The sequence below is a fragment of the Caretta caretta genome, chromosome 9 (genome assembly GCF_965140235.1).
Source record: "Caretta caretta isolate rCarCar2 chromosome 9, rCarCar1.hap1, whole genome shotgun sequence".
NCBI lineage: Eukaryota > Metazoa > Chordata > Testudines > Cheloniidae > Caretta > Caretta caretta.
Window position 1 is genome coordinate 23,228,607 of NC_134214.1, and position 17,635 is coordinate 23,246,241.

The 17,635-nt window shown below is 40.6% G+C and overlaps 1 protein-coding gene across 2 annotated transcripts in view; it reads right to left on the reverse strand.

The window, feature by feature from the left end:
• MFSD1 (major facilitator superfamily domain containing 1) overlaps positions 1-17,315 on the reverse strand; it is a 29,975-nt gene extending 12,660 nt beyond the window's left edge. The window contains exons 1-10 of one of the 2 annotated variants that reach the window (XM_048862788.2): positions 17,057-17,315; positions 13,544-13,596; positions 10,571-10,683; positions 7,308-7,350; positions 5,920-5,987; positions 4,779-4,887; positions 3,417-3,519; positions 2,287-2,385; positions 1,183-1,294; positions 183-239 (exon numbers count right to left, since the gene is read on the reverse strand). In XM_048862788.2, the coding sequence (XP_048718745.1) occupies positions 183-239; positions 1,183-1,294; positions 2,287-2,385; positions 3,417-3,519; positions 4,779-4,887; positions 5,920-5,987; positions 7,308-7,350; positions 10,571-10,683; positions 13,544-13,596; positions 17,057-17,207 (908 nt within the window). In that variant the 5' untranslated portion in view covers positions 17,208-17,315. The remainder of the gene's footprint in view (positions 1-182; positions 240-1,182; positions 1,295-2,286; positions 2,386-3,416; positions 3,520-4,778; positions 4,888-5,919; positions 5,988-7,307; positions 7,351-10,570; positions 10,684-13,543; positions 13,597-17,056) is intronic. The other variant, XM_048862789.2, reaches the window with a different exon arrangement.
• Between the last annotated feature and the right edge of the window lie 320 nt (positions 17,316-17,635).

The following is a 17,635-nucleotide window of genomic DNA, read 5'->3' on the forward strand; positions in this document are numbered from 1 at the left end:
GCTCCTTCACAGGATAGCCTATGCATACCCCCGGGAATGCATTAGTCATACAGCACAACACAAATATGTCTGAAGACAAGATTTTTGAGAAAGACTCTCTACTCTCTCCCTAGACTAACAGACCATAGTGACTGACACGCTCTTACATAAAATCCTTTAATCAAGTAAATTTGCAGGAGTACCTGTTAATTGCACTTGCTTCTTGAGAAGAAAATTTGAATTTCTCAATGAAGAAAACCCTAAAGTAAAATCCATAGAGGAGTTTTAGAATATTTTTTACCCATTTAAAATGTTATCGTTTTAGCTTAAATTTGACAGTGAAAATAGGAAAAGATCATATTTACTAAGTTTTTTTAAACAGTTTTTGACATAAACATAAGAATGCATGTTACAGAAAATGAAATCCTCCAGAGAACAAAGAAATTCTATATGAGATATCAAAGGTATTTAGGAGATGGACTTCTATGATGGAAGGTTCTAAAAATGTTTTCTTCTACATCAGAAGTAAGTAAGTCATCAAAAGCACAACTCACTGGTGGCTAACCTAGTGATGGGACAGGAAGGACCAAGCCACTGTATTAGACCAGCCAAAGCAGGACCTTTTGGACAGAATGCATAAGCAAAATGGAAAAGCCGGACAACTATCTTAGTGTGGAGAAGTCTGATGGTTAATGATGCTTAGTCAAATCTCCACTTAACAGGACAGCGGAGGACACAAAATGGCAGCCTTCCATGGCTCTTGCTGCATTAAAATTGCAAGTTTTAAGTAACCCAATTCCAAGTTTTAGGTAACAAATGTAACATGCATTACGCCAACTCAACCAGTGCTAAAACCTAAAGTGTATTTTCTAGAAAGTGCAACAGATAAGAAAATCCACATCACAACTCTCAAACGGTAAGAGATGGCACAAGCAATGTCACTGAAGAGACATCAAAAGCAGACTAACATGCAGAACTGCTACAAAAACTTTTCCTAATAATTTTTTGAAAAATAAAACAATTTTTCATTTTAAATATATCTTTAAAAATTTACATTGGCACAAAGTTAATGGACAAAACTACTTGTAGAGACAAACTGGTATGGTACATTAGGAAGTGATGTTTCTGATGCAGCTTTTTTTTAATATTTCATTTTTAAAAAGGGGGGATGGGAGGAAGGGAGGGAAAAAGAGAGACACTTACTTCCCAAGTCCAATGAAAGGAAACACAGCCGCATAATAACAAACACAGATTATAAATATGAGCCACAAGGACAACGAGAAGTCTTTCACATCAGTTAATTTAATCACTTCACCTTCAGAAAGAAAGAAATATTGGGATCAATGCAAGTCATCTATAGGTAAGTTTAATATTTTTAAACACTGAATAAAACTAAATAATGCATTGTAGAACTGAGCATTCATGTAGTTAGATTTTGTATGATATAGTCTCACTGTATCATAAATTGTGCAAGAGGGAGCTAATGACAAGTTTAAACCAGCATTTTCTTGATCCTATCTTAATGCTATAGAATTGCCAAAACTGAAGACTAAAGTCCAATGTATTCCATGGCAAGCTGGACATAAATTCTGTGGCATGGTCCCTAGAGTCAGAGACAGTCTGGGAGCAGCAGAGTGGAACATCTGCAAAGACTTCTATTTAAATAAAGAAGTTGCCAATTGAAAAGTGAAATTTTGCTGCAACCCCGAACTATGGAGAAGTGATTAAATGGGAACAGAGCAAAACAAACTATTTCCAGTATGCCTCAGATTTTTGTATAGACAACACATCACTAGATTGTTGGGGGAAATCTATACTTTGGCACTTGTGTAAAAGAAAGTTGGACTCTTCAAACCTAGAGAGCACAGGAGGCTTTTGAGGTTGCAGGATGCATATTAGCTAGATGTTTCTATTAATAGTAAGCAGTTATTAAACAGCTACGGCTTACATTTATATGGTCTTGATTTCAGGGTAAAACATGGGGCATGAACTGTCCTTTCTGTAGGCTCGAGAGCCATTGCATCCAGTTTTCACTCATGTTTTCCAATCATGACAGCTAGAAGCAGGGTTTGGTTTTTTATTAAATCAAGGATTTTGCAGCAAGAAGAGGATGAGGGGTGGTAAAATCAGAGCACTGGGAGCCTGATATGACTAATGGACAGATACCCTTTAAAATTAAATTCCAGTTATTTTGTTCTAGAGTGAAAGATACAAGTCCAGGTTATATACACACTTTAAATAACTGATATAGTACTATAGATGAACATACTAAGCAAACTGAGCGTTTTAACTATGGTTATCACTCACCAGTTTTTCCTTGCTCTTTACAAAGGATTTTTTCTGCTCTCTTGTCCAGATAAGCAAGAAACAATGCACAGCTTAGTGAAAAGATACATGTTACACCACCTGGAAGAGGAGACGTTCACTGTACAGTAGTAACTCCAGAAAGACCTAGCTCTTAGAATATGTATGTTTTATCATACATCTCTAAACAGACCAGACCAGTCTAACAATCGCAGAGTATACTATGAACACCAGTTGCTGGCATTATAAAACTAAATAATGGACTACTTCAAAGTCTTTAAAGAATGTAAAGATATTTTGGCTTACTAAACGCCACCTTATACAGACACCACCTTAAAATCTTTTACCTTTTATTTTCAAAAACAAGTGTTGAAAGTACAATCGTGCCTGTATTTGATTACAAATAATTGCACTTATCTAGAAATATAGTTCCCTGACTACACGCACAAATCAGCAGTTACAGGATAGTGAGTGTAATGTGTGAGCAATTCTGCACCAAAGGTTAGCTGTACTTGGAATATCAGAAGCAAAGCTCAAGCCCAGATGTAAGCAGGAGCAATGTCTTAATACCCCTGGTTTGGTTTTGTGGGGGGGAAAGACCTCACTCAAGGGGAAATTTTCTCTCTCTTCAGAGTACAAATGAATAAACATGTACAAGAACTTTGACATACTGCCTTTTTGAGGACAAAGAATGCACATAGTTCAGTGGAAGTTAAAAATCTGCCCATGATTTCCAAGCATATGCAAGACATGAAGGCCATTATACATCCCCATAATGAAGACTAACTTTGATTTCAGTTGCTGGTTTATACACACCATAACACACCACTAACTGTCAATCAAATGTGATAACTTCCCACACGTTGACTTTACTTAAAGTTTGAACTTATTGCTGGCCATAAAGACTTGCCTTACCAGTTATACTACTGCTCTCAGACTCATCTACAGTTTATTTTCAACATTATCAAGCAAATTTTCAACTGAAGAACTCATAGTAACTTATCACTCATTTATCTTTTTCTAGTTCATGCATATCATTTAAAATGTTCAATGTCTGTTGCTTATGTCATGTAGCATTCAGGATTTTCATACATGTATCATTGATGACTTTTTTAAAAAAAATATTTACTAACCTATCATGAGTGTAAATCCAAGTGTACTGTGACCTGTAGAGCCAAGCAGATCCTGAACTCTGGAGTATATCCATCCCATGATATTCATATTCACAGTGCTCCCCTAGACAGAAAGGACGGTCATGAAGAATATTGCAGTTTACAATTCTATTATAGTTTTAAAAGGATCAGCTGAGGTGAACTGTTTAAGTCTCACCAAATGCCCAATAAATATCAGGTGTCTAAGAAAAGCCATCTGAAAAAGAATGGATCTACCAAGTAAGCTTGATTTATGCATCCGAAGGTATAAAATTAAAATTGCAACGAGTACAAGAACTGAATAGGTTCAAGATTACAAAGATAAGAATCCAGTCACATACAAAGTTTCAGAAGAAACCCATGCTAGATCTTTCTGCACTAGCAGCAATATCACCAGGAACTCTACATTAAATACTGCAATGGCTTATGTGTTATATGTATGATTTGTTTAACCCATACTTTAAACCAAGTAGCAGACTTCAGGAGGACATGTCTAACTAGAGCAGAAGATAGCCCTCCCAGAACAAGAGATATTCTAATGATCTGTTAAGGGAAGGCTGGAAAAGGAAAAAGAAAACTGAATTTTTTGCCAGAAGCTGGGAATGGGCAACAGGGAATTGATCACGCAGTGATTACCTGTTCTGTTCTCATTCCCTCTGGGGCACCTGTCATTGGCCACAGTTGGAAGTCAAGATACTGAGCTAGATGGACCTTTGGTCTGACCCAGTATGGCCGTTCTTAATACAGCCGATTCTTATTTCCTAGCCCAAACAAAATGAATAGCAGGCCTATCGTTGGATGGCAGGTCAGATATATTTATATAAAGTCCATAAAATACTCTTGTAACACTTCCATACTGAACAGCTGTGTTGCAGAGTAAGCACAGTTAGAAGCTCAGGTCCCAAATCAATTGATGTATACTGCAAATTAAATGCCAAAAAAAAAAAAAAAGCAAGCTAAAATTCAGCCAAGTTAACACTCATGGTGTACACTGCATCAGTAAAGTCTGTTGTACATTTTAAAAATTCACCCTTGAAGAAGGCAGACGTTCCTGCCCTGCCTTTGTATGCAATATTAGTTTATACCAGGGCCTCTTCAGAAGTTTGACAGTTAAAACCTCAAGAAACTGTTGTGTCCTGGTGGTTACATCATGCAAGCTGTAATGCACAACATCCACGTTGGAGTTTAAAATGCTCTCTTATGAGAGTCTTCGTAAATGGTGTTTTGGCAATTTTTCATTAGTGCATCCTGACCTTACCACACAGTTCCCTCTTCCAAGAAGTACAAAGTCAAATTTTAAACATATGATTATATAAAAATAGTCTTATAGGTCTTCATACTTACAATTCTGGCCATGCTAAGTTGTAATCCAAACACGAGGTTTAATTCCTTGCCTTTAAACCAACTGACAGCATAGGTGTTTTGTGCTACTGCTAAGGATTCCCCACCAATTCTAAATAGGGAAAAGAGAAATATGTAAAAATGTAATCTGAACACCTGTTGTGAGATAACAAGTCAGTACAATGAATTGACTTCAGTTTGTGTAGTGCTGTGTAGGTTCACTTGAATTTTACATGCACACATCTAATGTAACAGGAATCATAACTAATAGAAACATGTAGGAAAGACAGGTTTTGCATTTTGAAGACGATAGCAAAAAGTGGGAAAGAATAACCTGAAGTCTATGAAAATGGATTACAATTGCCTTTGGTTGTGCAAAGCGCAATGTGAAGAAAGCAGAGGCAAAAGTGAAGTAAGTGAGACTGCAGCACCTTCTTAGCTGAGATGGAATAGTGTAAGAGCCAACGGGTGATGACTGAAGTTAACAGAGCCAAGATTTCACAAAACTAAAGTATGTGTTTATTGTTGCTCATCCATAGTATGTCATGGATTGTCAAACTTTTTCATACTGTCGATCAGATGCATCTGATGAAGTGGGTTCTAGCCCACGAAAGCTTTTATGCCCAAATAAATGTTAGTCTCTAAGGTGCCACAAGGGCTCCTCGTTGTTTTTGCTGATACAGACTAACATGGCTACCACTCTGAAACCTGTAACCTTAATAAAGGTATCTTATAGCCCACCTCTTTTCATTTGTGATCCTGCAACATCCCTAAGGGAACTACAGCAATTATTTACATGTTAAATTGTATTAAATGCTATAAAACATAACTTTTACAACTAGAGACAAGGAGCACCAGCACCAGAGTGCAATTCAGATGACTGCTTGGCCTGCTGGTTATGTATGGTTTCATTATAGTTTAAATTCAATGAAGACATTTATTAAACACAGCACTGAAACATTAGAAAGTCATTTCTAATTCTTTAATAAATTTAGGAATGCAATTGCAACCGTCCACAGACCTCCCTGAAGATATACGTAGACTGTGGGAGCACAAGTACGCCAAGCACTTTGTAGAACACAGAAAAAGGTGGCCATGCCTCTAAGTGCATATAATCTGATGTTGACCTTTTACCTAGACTTACCCAAATACGAATCTGCCAGCTTCCATTAGCCAAAAAGTATTAAATAGAGCTCCCATCGCAAAGATCACCTGTAAAATAGTAACATGTAAACAAAAAACACCAAACTTTTAGTAACCCAACTTTAAACTAAAATGATTCTGGAACTACACAAATCACATACCATGCGAGCTAAGAAGCTGGTTTTTGCTTAGTGATTTTTTTTCCTGAAAGCTAGCAAACATATGGAACTTCGCAACATTTTAATGCTTAAATGCTCATTAGCACATTAAATACACGTTTGTAAGTATGCACAACACTACCTAGTAAATTTAATCAAATGCCTACTGACTAATATCCAGTTGTTAACTGATGCAAAATGAATTTCTGTTCAAGCATTTAAGTTTAAAAACATAAGAAGAAAGTCTCTTTGTAGATGTATTCTTCATACTAGCTGCTGAAGGCACCCAAAAATGTGAATGAACATTTGAACCTGTGGAAAGGGGTTTTTTTTATAATTACTAATTATAGTCAGTTCCTATCACTAATGTGTTATCATGCAGAGAATATGGATTAATGCATTACCCAGTTACTTTAGTTTCAATAAATATAAACAAGCTAATAAGCTTGAAAACTGCTACAAAATCCTTACAAAAATATTGTTTGCCAAGCCTAGTTAATTGTACCCAAACCTACAGCAGTTTATGTACATGCAGTATTCCCGTAACTAAAAATATAGGAAATATAAATCTGTGAAATAGTTTTCCCTAGCTTTAAAGGAGCTTAATTATTGGCCATGTTATCTGATTACCCCTCACCACAGGAAGATGGACAAAAGTTACTGCAAGGCCACAAGGGAGGAAGGATGTTTACAGGGCACTGTACTTTATCACTACATAAGGCAATCAGAACTACTACAGAACATATGCACCAGATGTGCTCTATGTTCTGAGGCCGTGCAGCTTTCAGGTAGAAGGGAAGAATCAGGACAACTGTTAACAAGGCACACGATTCACCTCAAAAACCAAGTACAGGTGAATGCACTAACAATAACCATCCTGGAGAAATGTGGGCAACAGCAAGTCTTTATACAACTCCAGCCCCAAATACACACTGTAAACTGTAAATAACTGTTACTCTGAAACCTGTAAATAACTGCTTTGCAATAATAAGGAATTTTAATTTGAACAAAATATAGGCAGGTATATCTTAGAAAATACCTCTACGGGTTTCTTAAGGCAACTCCACAATTGTTAATCCTAGCCGGGTTTTTGCCTGCAACCCTCTATCTGAAATGCACACTGTTATGGAAAGGCATAATGCATATTAGCTAGCACAGATTATGCATTTTGTTCAGCAAACCCTTCAACATCATGAGACAGCCTGTTGTTCCCCCTTTTGTTTGCACTTACCTGTCCAACACAAACAAAGGAGCTAAATATTATGGTGCCCAACCTGTCAACGAAAATTTAAGATATTTAAAACTTTAAAGCCAGAGATAATAGAGTACACTGAAAATATTTAACACTACTACACATTAAAAACAGAAGTGCTTCTGAAGCATTCTTAGGTTTGGAGATTTACATCAAACTGCCCAGAGATCGCTTTTCTACCTGTTACTAACTATGTGCTCCAGGATGAGGAAACTGCTATTGTCTGTGACAAACAGAAATGTTATTTGGAAGAGTACATATGTTCAGTGCATGGCTCGGGACTTCTAGCTCTATTTAAGAGAATTTACATCAGAAAACTCCCTATTACATGGACATGCCAGAGCTCTCTCTGGCTAAATATTGCTTATCTGATCATTAGCAGTAAAAAAAAAAAGTCTGGCACTCTTCATACAAGCTTTCTTTGTTACTGATGCATCTGTTGCACTAATTGTATTAGAAATGCCATACTTCCTTCCCCAAAACTTTAAAATTGAATGTGTAAACATATTGAGGGGACTGGACTAGATGATCTCTGGAGATCCCTTCCAGTCTTACGATTCTATTATTCTATGATTATACTTTACAAACAATAACTGATCCTTTGTTTTATACTAGGTTTGGTGTTCATATCACCCCAGACATGTATCTAACAGATTTGAGAAACAGAAGTGCACATGTTCTGGTTTTCAAGTACCATGATCAGTTTCCAATACATTTAAAACCTGTAACTTTAATCTTCATGTTATGTGTCATACCGCCTTCCTTCTAACAATGAAGTGACATAACTAGAATATAGTGAAAACATTACACCATAGGCGCTGACTCCATGGGAACTTAGCACCAACCAGCAGCCAGCTTCCCTCCCACCCCATAGGTCTCCTGTCCACAGGCAGCCCCACTGATCAGCTCCTGCCCCTTCCTCCCAGCACCACCCACCCACCGCCATCAGCTGTTCCACAGCATGCTCCACAAGATGTAGGGCGAGGGGAGGAGCGGGGACAGGGCGCACTCAGAGGAGCAGCAGAACTGGGCAAGAAGAGGCAGGGCAGGGGCAGAGCAGGGGGTTGGTCGGCACCCAAGCCCAAAGGAAGCATCATAGCAAAGGACACATATGCCTCATTTTTAACGGGATTCAGTTATTACTTTTAAAAAACTGAAAATGTATTCTTTCCACAATGTATGAGCACCATTCAGCACTTTGTAGTCAAAATTCCCACTAAATCTAATCATTTTGCTCTGTAGCAAGTGAGTGAATATTTACTTCAGAGGTTGGAGGAATCAAAGCTCCTATGCAGTTTTTCCACTTGCAGACTTTCTCATACTATTACTGCATGTACAAGAGATTCATATACCCAGAAGTTTAAAAAACACCACAGTACTATTTTGAAGTACAGCTTTTAAGACACTACTCCTCTTTAAATAAGCCTGTATTAAATATAGGAATCTATCTGCCTACCTTTGAACAGTTTGGAACTTTGGAACAGTTTCTCAGTAAATAAGTATATAGTATAAATTAGTACACAAACCAGAAAACTAAAGTTGTGAAATATTTCCGATCAAGGTGAATTGATTTAAATCACTGAATTCAAATCATGCTTAAATCAACAAGCAGGAAACCTTGATTTAAAAGTGTTATTCTTGTTTTATATTTGTACCTGGGGTATGCCTACATATAGAGTTAGGGTGTAATTTGCTACCTGAGGAGTCATTTGTGCTAGCTCTGATCTAGTGTGCTAAACAGAGCACAGGTATGGCAGCATGAGCCCCAGGAAGGGCTAGCCATCACCAAGTACGTGCCGAGGGTCTCTGATGGGTACATACTTGGGGCAGCTTGTCCATCCTGCTACTGGTGCCTCCACAGTTACAATCTATTTTTAAGCATGCTAGCTAAATCAGAGCTAGCACAGGTGTGTCTCCTTGAGCGGGGAATCATATCCCTAGATTCAAGTGTACACATAGTCTTAGCTGTTTTCCTAAAGAAAGACTACATCAAATAATGAGAATGAACCATTCAAACACATTGATTAGCAACAAATATAGCCCTTCCACTAAATTTAGTACTTTGTTAGCCTGAAGAATACACTAAATCTATAAACGTTTATTTAAGCAGTTATATAAACTAACATATTTGTCCAGATTCTTAATTTTTACATTTTTTTGTTATGTTAGAAAATGGCATGACACTTCTGATTTGCTAGATTACTGTATTTCACTTAGTATTTGTGTCAATTGGATAGAAATTGAAATTCACTTAAAAGGTGTATTTTAAAATGCATTTTTGTACTTTATGAAGCAACCTTACATGTGCCGATATATAACAAACTTTACCAAAAGTAATTAAGCAGAATGGAAGTATCAGCTGTAGTTCACAAATTGACTGATCATTTCAGATCACTATGGACCAGAATTTCTAAAGTAAATGTGCTTACTGAGCTAAGACACTTTTGAAAATCCCACTAGGCACCTAAATCTGGCCTGCCTTCTCAAAACTAGATCTCATCCTCTCCATAACTAGTTTTTAATCCTAGATTGGAGGAGGAAAAACTTTCCTGCTTTTTCATCTTCCAGTTAGTTTCTCAACTTTGAATAAAATAGTCCACATGAAGAAAACTCTCTCCACACTTGATACTGAAACCCAAAAGTAATTAAGGCACTAGATTTTCAGCACAACTAAAAGTACTTACATTATGAAAAGTATCAGCATTCGCTCCATTGTAATATGAATACTTCACACAGTACATAACTTTGGGATGCTTATAAACCTTGAGTTGACTTCAAAATATAAAGATATTTTACCCTGATTTTGTACATAATTTAAAAAGCTACACCACCCTTTAACACATTAAAATTTGAGGATTGCTCACTGATGCAGCAGATTTTTATTTAAATTATTGTGCTGTATTATAGTAAATGTAGGCCTTAACATAAGTTTTCAATATCAAGTCTCATTTTAAACAGGGTTGTTGTTTTTTAATGCAATTAAGTTAAAAAAAAAACCACATATCACCCTGATTTTAAGGGTTTTTTTTTAAATGAATCAAACATATTATTCACCCTCTTTCACAAATGTATTTTTCTATAAACAGATTTTGCAGCCTATTCAGATTTAAACATTCTAAGAAACTCAGTGAAAGCTGGTAGAATGTCACACTTCAAAGGATCAAGTCATTAGAAGGGTAGATGCATGTCCAGAAGAATCTCATCTATATTTTCAGTGTAGATGACAGTGTTGTCATCCTTACCTTATTCCAAATACTCTGTCTATCAGAAAGCCTCCAAAGAAACAGAGAACCACATTAGGCCAGGAATACCAGGCATACAATGCCATGAATGTAGCTGTGTTCACCTTCATATCCTAAAAATATGCAAAATTTACAAAAAGTGTCAGTTAGCACTACTTTAATTACAGTGACAGGTGACAATTTCTAAGACAGCATCTAATAATTAAAACATTAAAAATGCACCCTTCCTTTTAAGAGAAACTGTCACCAGGTGTTTAGAAATCCAAAGGCAAGTCTTGATAAATTCAATTGCCATAGATAAGCAGAAAACTTCCAAGGGCAAAGGGTAAGCTTTGCCTATAAAGCCTCTGTAGAATTTGAATAGGAAGATTTTTAAAAGGAAGTCAAAGGGAATGTTGGGTCCTTAACTGCCCTTTGTGCCTCTTAAAATCCCCCCAAGTTAGTTAGTTTTAAACCAGTTTCTAGCTCTTGCTGTGAAGAAACCATTCCAAATGTGATGCAAATGTAACCAATGCAGACAGAGTCTGAAATGAGAGATTTTAACCACCCGAGGTTCAAATTCTAATCCAGACATATCATTCATATGCTGGGGAGCTCATCCAGGAGAAAACAAGGAAAAGAAAAGACAGAGAAAATATGAGAGGGGTGGTGGAAAGCATCTCTTCCCTGGGGTCACTGTACTTCAGTCTTAGCTAGAAATCCCGAGGTCCTTGCTTTGCCTCCAGAGATGCACAGAGGAGATCCCACCCAGAGCATGGCTCCATGGGATGCAGCAAATGCAAGCCTTCTCTTTGGGATCCCCAAATCCTGCCTCCGCCTCCTCCTCCCCTGCACAGTCTTAGAGCTAGTCTACACTACCGTGCTACATTGGCGCAGCCTGTAGCACGTCTGGTGAAGACACGCTATGCTGAGCGCTCTCCTATTGGCTTAATTATTCTACCTCAATGAGAGGTGGAAGATATGTCAGTGTCTCCCCTCAACTTAAGCATTGTCCACACCAGCGCTAGATCGATGTAACTTGCATCACTTGGAGAGGTGGCTTTTTCACATCCCTGAACGATGTAAGTTACATTGATTTAAGCAGTAGTGTAGACAAGCCCTTAGATTTGCCCCTAAAACTGCTTTTACATCTACAATTTTTGGAAGATTTCAGTCATACCCCAAACCCTAAGCACAAGTGAAGCCTGGATATAGAGGAGGAGAAGTCTTACTGCCGACATGCAAAAGAATGGTGCCAAGCAACACAAAAGGCAAATACCCTAAAACAGTCAGATGCGGACTGTATTCTTACAGAATGTTAAAATTAAACTAACCTCCAAGCTGATTTCTATAATCTCTTGAAAGACAACATGGTTCAGTGTTAAAATTAGGGTTAAGATAACAAGAAATAAGCAAAATTTTGACAGGTATATAAACACTGTTTAAATGGAGAGCCTTCAACATGCAAAATACCAGTGGATTTTGCATATCAATTTGTCTTTGAGTAAACTACACGAGTGTAATTATTTCCTCTTCGTTTTGGTTTACTAAGAGCCCAACTATGCAATTTTTACTTTTGATGAGTAGCATTTACCCACATGACTAGCCCCAACTAAGTGAGTGGGATTATTTGTGCACAGATACTATTCAGTGAGAGTAAGGGTCATGGATGTTAATCACACTGCTTAATACACTGTAGGAAGGTGATCAGGTACTATTGTGATAAGCACAGTATAAGGAATTAGAATCACCAGTTACAGAATAATGACCCAGACTTTTTGCATATACTCGACTTCTTCCTTGCAACATAATCAATACATTTTCAGATGGTCCTTACTTCTCTAGAGTTTGAGAACTTCAATTAGAGAGCCATCTGAATGTGACATTTCAGTCATTTTTCACCCTTGATTTTAAAGCAAGAGGCCGTTTGTATGCTTACTGCAATCACATAAAGAAGAATCTGGTAGATTTTATGCAGCATTATTCCACAAGCTCATCTATAACTACATGCAGAACGCTACTTGAATGTTATATAGTAGTTGAGATTTCAAAAGTAGAAAGTCATTGAATAAAAATATGATTCCCAAAGCAACTCTAACTCCGCTACTTTCAATATACGCAATATTTTTGTGTTATTCCAGCATACGACACTAGCTTTAGGCTTTGTCTACACTAGCACTTTGTCCGCAGAAGTTTTTTTGTTAGGGGGTGTGGGGAAAAAACACAACACCCACCCCTGAGCGACATAAATCTCACCAACCAAAGCACCTGTGTGGATAGCACTATGTCAGCAGGAGACAGCTACCACCACTTGTTGGGGGTGGTTTAATTATGCTGGTAGGAGAGCTCCTTCCTGCTGCCACAGAGCGGCTACACAGGAGACCTTACAGCAGCGCAGCTGCAGCAGTACAGCTGTGCCGCTGTAAGGTCCGTAGTGTAGACATCACCTTAATGCCTTTAATACATGCAGCATGGGAGAGTTATGGTTCCTTTGGGAAAAATCAGCACTTAAAGTCTCAGTCATAGTTCTACTCCTCCCCATCACCCCTTTTTAAAATAAAAAGGGGCTGGCAGGTGCAACTGACCGCTGCCAAATGGACATGCAAATGTGCTATTCCAGATAAGCAGGTTGCAGCTCATGTGGAGAACACTGTGAAGGGTCACAAGAAAGTCACACTCATGAGTATCCAGTTATTTGCATGTACACAGAGTGTATTACTCCAGTTCATGAGCTCTCACCTTGATAAGGAAGGTCAGGTATTGCACATGTACAGTAGTTTTAGATTTAAAACCTAAACTACAGTACTTGACAATGCTCTTGTTATAAAGATAAGTAATCAACCCACTGGTTAACTAAATTACATGGGTGATTTCCCCATTCCACTAATGCATGGTTAAAGTTCTCTTGATAGGTTATTCAAAAGTAAGCTTATTACTGAAAACAATCCCCCCAGAAGAGTTGGTTATTATATATAAGGAATTTTCGCCACTTACCCTTTGAACCTGAGTCTGCAGAGCTGCTGGATTGTCATAGCAAAAATAGCTACCTACAAGGAGAATGAAGATACTAAATAAGCTTAGATACACTATTTAGACATACTGAATACAAAACTAAGATTATCTTAATAGAGACAATCTAGCTACTTTGTACAATCACATTGGATTGCATTTTAATGACATTTGCAAGAAGTCATCTCATAGATAATAGAAGTTGCTTCCATTTCTGTCTATTAAGTTCATTTCTCTCAGAACTTAATGAAGAATATTGCAAACGTTTGTGATAAATTTACAAATAAAACAGCAATGGTATATTTACAGTGCTATTTTAACAGCTTTAAAACTATTATTCTTTCCAGTTAAAAAAAAGAGTCTTCCTAAACTTAAAAAAAAAATCCAGCCAGTGACATTCATCTTCAGTTTGTTTACCAAACTGCTAGGAGGTAAATTAAGCAGATAATATAAAGTATTCACATACTTAAACAGTAACCAATCTTGTGAATAAAGCAAGTTCTCTTTCATGTTAATGCAAGATATAACTTTTTGGAAGGGTTTTTCTTTTAAATTTGTTTTATACCAAAGCATCATTAAGGTATAAATGGGGCCCTTGAACAGAGAAACACTTATCTTAACCATTACTGCCCGGCTGGAACATCTATTGTTCTGCATTTACACTAACCACACCCAAACTTTGTTACTGCAAAAATACAAGACGTGCCAGTGCTCATAAAGGAGCCAATTTTTTTTTTTTTGATAAAGGGAGCCTCTTCCTGCTCTTAGGAATCTGCTCATAACTGTACTGAATAAGCAATGAACCTTCAAAAATCACATAAAATGGCATTTGATTAAAACGTGGTTCTTTAAACTGAAGGTGTCCATGCTTCTGACAGGTTTTACTTTTGTGAAATGTCTGTATAACCGACTGCAAATGTTTTAATTACTTTAAAAACTCCTCAGTGAAAGGGTGTTTGGATTCATATATTCCTGTGCAGTGTTCACAATTTAAACATTGTAGCACTGCACCAGAAAGTCAGACTGAAAAACAAAAGGGACTACTCCATCCAACCTGGGCAAGGAAAATAAAAGTACAAAAAGAGAAAAGTGAATTAAGCTTTTAGTAACTCAAATCATTAGTAAAGTAAGATTTAACTTGAATGTCTCTCTTCATACTGTTAGCATCAAGTTCAGTGCACAATGACCACTATTATTAACACATATCTAAACATGTTTTAACCCTTGATCATTTGGAATGAAACTTCTCAACTCTGAGGACAGTCATATCACAATCACAAGCTGTGAGAGTTTATACCAGGGGTCGGCAACGTATGGCACGTGAGCGGATTTTTAATGGCATGCTACTGCCTGCCAGGTCCCAGCCGCCAGCCCCGCTCAGCCCGCTGCCAAACCCGGACCAGCGGCCGGGACCCCAGCAGGCAGTAGCGTGCCATTAAAAATCCTGCCCGCCCCAGCCCGATCTTCTCCGTCCCCCCTCCCCCCGCAGGGGCAGGGTGAAGAAGCTTGGTCCTCCCGGCTGCTGCTGCAGGGCAGGCAAGGTTCCCCCTCCCCTGCCTCTTCCCCCAGCATGCTGGGTTCCTGCCCCTCCTCCTCTTCCTCCCTGCCACTCATCAGCTGATGGCCCTTGCGAGGGAGGGGGAGAAGCAGCGCTGCTGCTCCGGGGAGGAGGCGGAGAAGAGGTGGGGACAGGGCCTTGGGGGTGGAATCAGGGCATATCCCCTCCAGTCCCCTGCTGTGAGCCACTCTGGGCACGGGGCTGTGAGCACTCCCACGACCCTAGACCACACCCCCCAGCCCCAACCCCTGCACCCCCCCTCACACACACTCCCAGCCCTCTGCCCTGACCCCTGCACCTCTCTCACATAACCCAGCCCTGACTCCTGCACACCCCACACATACCCAGCACCCCCACACTCCATGCCCTGACTTTTGCATCCCCCACATCCCCACCTGAGCACCAAACGGGAGGTCCTGCAAAACCCCCTCCCCACACACACATATTCCCACCTGCACCCCTCACACCAAATGGGAGCAGCCCTGGTAAGCACTCCACACCCAAACCTCCTGCCCCAACCTTGAGCCCCCTCCCTCACTCTAGCTCCTGGCCAGACCCTAAACCCCAACCCCCAGCCCTGTGTTCAGTGCATTCCCACCCTCAGCTCATTGCGGGGGGGGAGGGGGGGGGGAATGCGCTAGAACCAGGGAGAAAGTAGGTACCCATTCTATGTGGGCAGGGCGCGGATCCCAGACCAGCAGCGGGCTGAATGGGGCCAGCAGCCGGGACCCTGGCTGGCAGGAACTGGCGGACGGAACCCCAGACCGGCAGCGGGCTGAGCCGCTCAGTGGTCCTGGCTGCCGGCCCCGCTCAGCCTGCTGCCGGCCTAGGTGATCGGAACCCCAGGCTGGCAGCATAAGAGCAGCATTTTAATTTAATTTTAAATGAAGCTTCTTAAACATTTTGAAAACCTTGTTTACTTTACATATGACAATAGTTTAGTTATATAATATATAGACTTATAGAGAGAGACCTTTTAAAAAACATTAAAATGTATTACTGGCATGCGAAACCTTAAATTAAAGTGAATAAATGAAGACTCAGCACACCACTTCTGAAAGGTTGCTGACCCCTGGTTTATACTAACTGAAAGGTAGACAGTGATTTTGGTGTGCAGTGATAATTTCTATGCAGGCAAATAGACCAAACTTTTCTTGTTCAGAATGTATGGAACCTTCAAACTCCAGAAAAACACATTTACATCAATAATGGGTTTGTTTGTTTTGGCACAGTGTGGTGAAAAACAAGGAAGGCCAAAAGAAAATCAACTTAGCACCTGCCTATACAGCAAAATTCATGTGAGGGAAGTGTTACATCTCAAATTTGAAAGAAAATAAAACAAGGCGGAAGGTTGATGTAGAAGAGTTTTTAAAACTTAAGATGGAAGAAATAAGAACAGATGCTAAACCTATCAGCCTCCAAAACTTTAACAAGCTCTGCCATAAAATGTAAGGGTTCATCTCCAGGAGGGTTTTTAATCCTCTCTATGGCAACAGGCTTGGCTCCTGCCTGTGCAGACGGGACAGGGCTGCTGGAGAAGGGCGGTACGTTTAGTGTTGACAGCCAGGGACACGGTTTGGTCGCAGGAAGGCAGACAGAACAAAGCCAGGGGATAACAGGGACCCGGCCCCAGGACCCTGTTGTGGCGACAGGGCCCGAGGTTGCGGGCCTTGTTTTTCCCACCAACACGTTAGAGATATTGCAGGGAGCCCCCGCCCCAGCAGCGCCGCGGCTACGCTCGTGGAGTTACCCGATGCAAGGAACCGCGCGGGAGGGGCAGTGGGAGGCTCCACCGCCCTCTAACCATGGGCGGATGAGGAGCCCGGTCCCAGTCCGGCCTCTAAGGAACTGGGGGGCAGGTGCGCAGCCAACAACTGGCGCGGGGGGAGGGCGCACGAGGCTGGCTGCCGCGGGGGGAGGGCGCACGAGGCGGGACTTACCGAAGCCCAGGAAGCACATGAGGGCCAGGACCAGCAGCCGGTGGGCCAGCCGCCGCGGGTCGCACAGGGGCGGCAGCGCCTTGCGCGGGGGACAGTCATTCTGCGCCGAGTCCAGCAGCGGCCGCTCCTCCTCGCCGCCCGGCTCCACCATCGCGGCGGGGCCCCGGCTTTCCAGTGTAGGCTCCGAGCAGCACCAGGTCACGTGAGAACCAGTCAGCTGATCCCCGTCAACTAGCTTATCACGTGGGAAAGGGGACACCCCATGGTGCCCGCCTCTTCGGCCAGCGGACCCACAATGCAGTGCGGCCTAGTAGTTGGCTTCTTCGCAGGCGCCTACGTCACCTGCTGTGGCGCCGCTGGGCTCGGGCGAACACCCTTGGCCCCGCCCCCGCTCTCTCCGTCCTCCCTCCCGCCTGCTCTCGCAGCCTAATGGGGGTGAGGCGCACACCTCTAAGAATGTCCCCTTCTCAGTGCAGTGTGACCTCACACACTGCTTGCACGTGAGGCTATGCTGTTGGGAGCAGGGTCACACCAGCAGTGGCAGGCCCATGCTGAAGTACTGGAATATCCATTATTCCA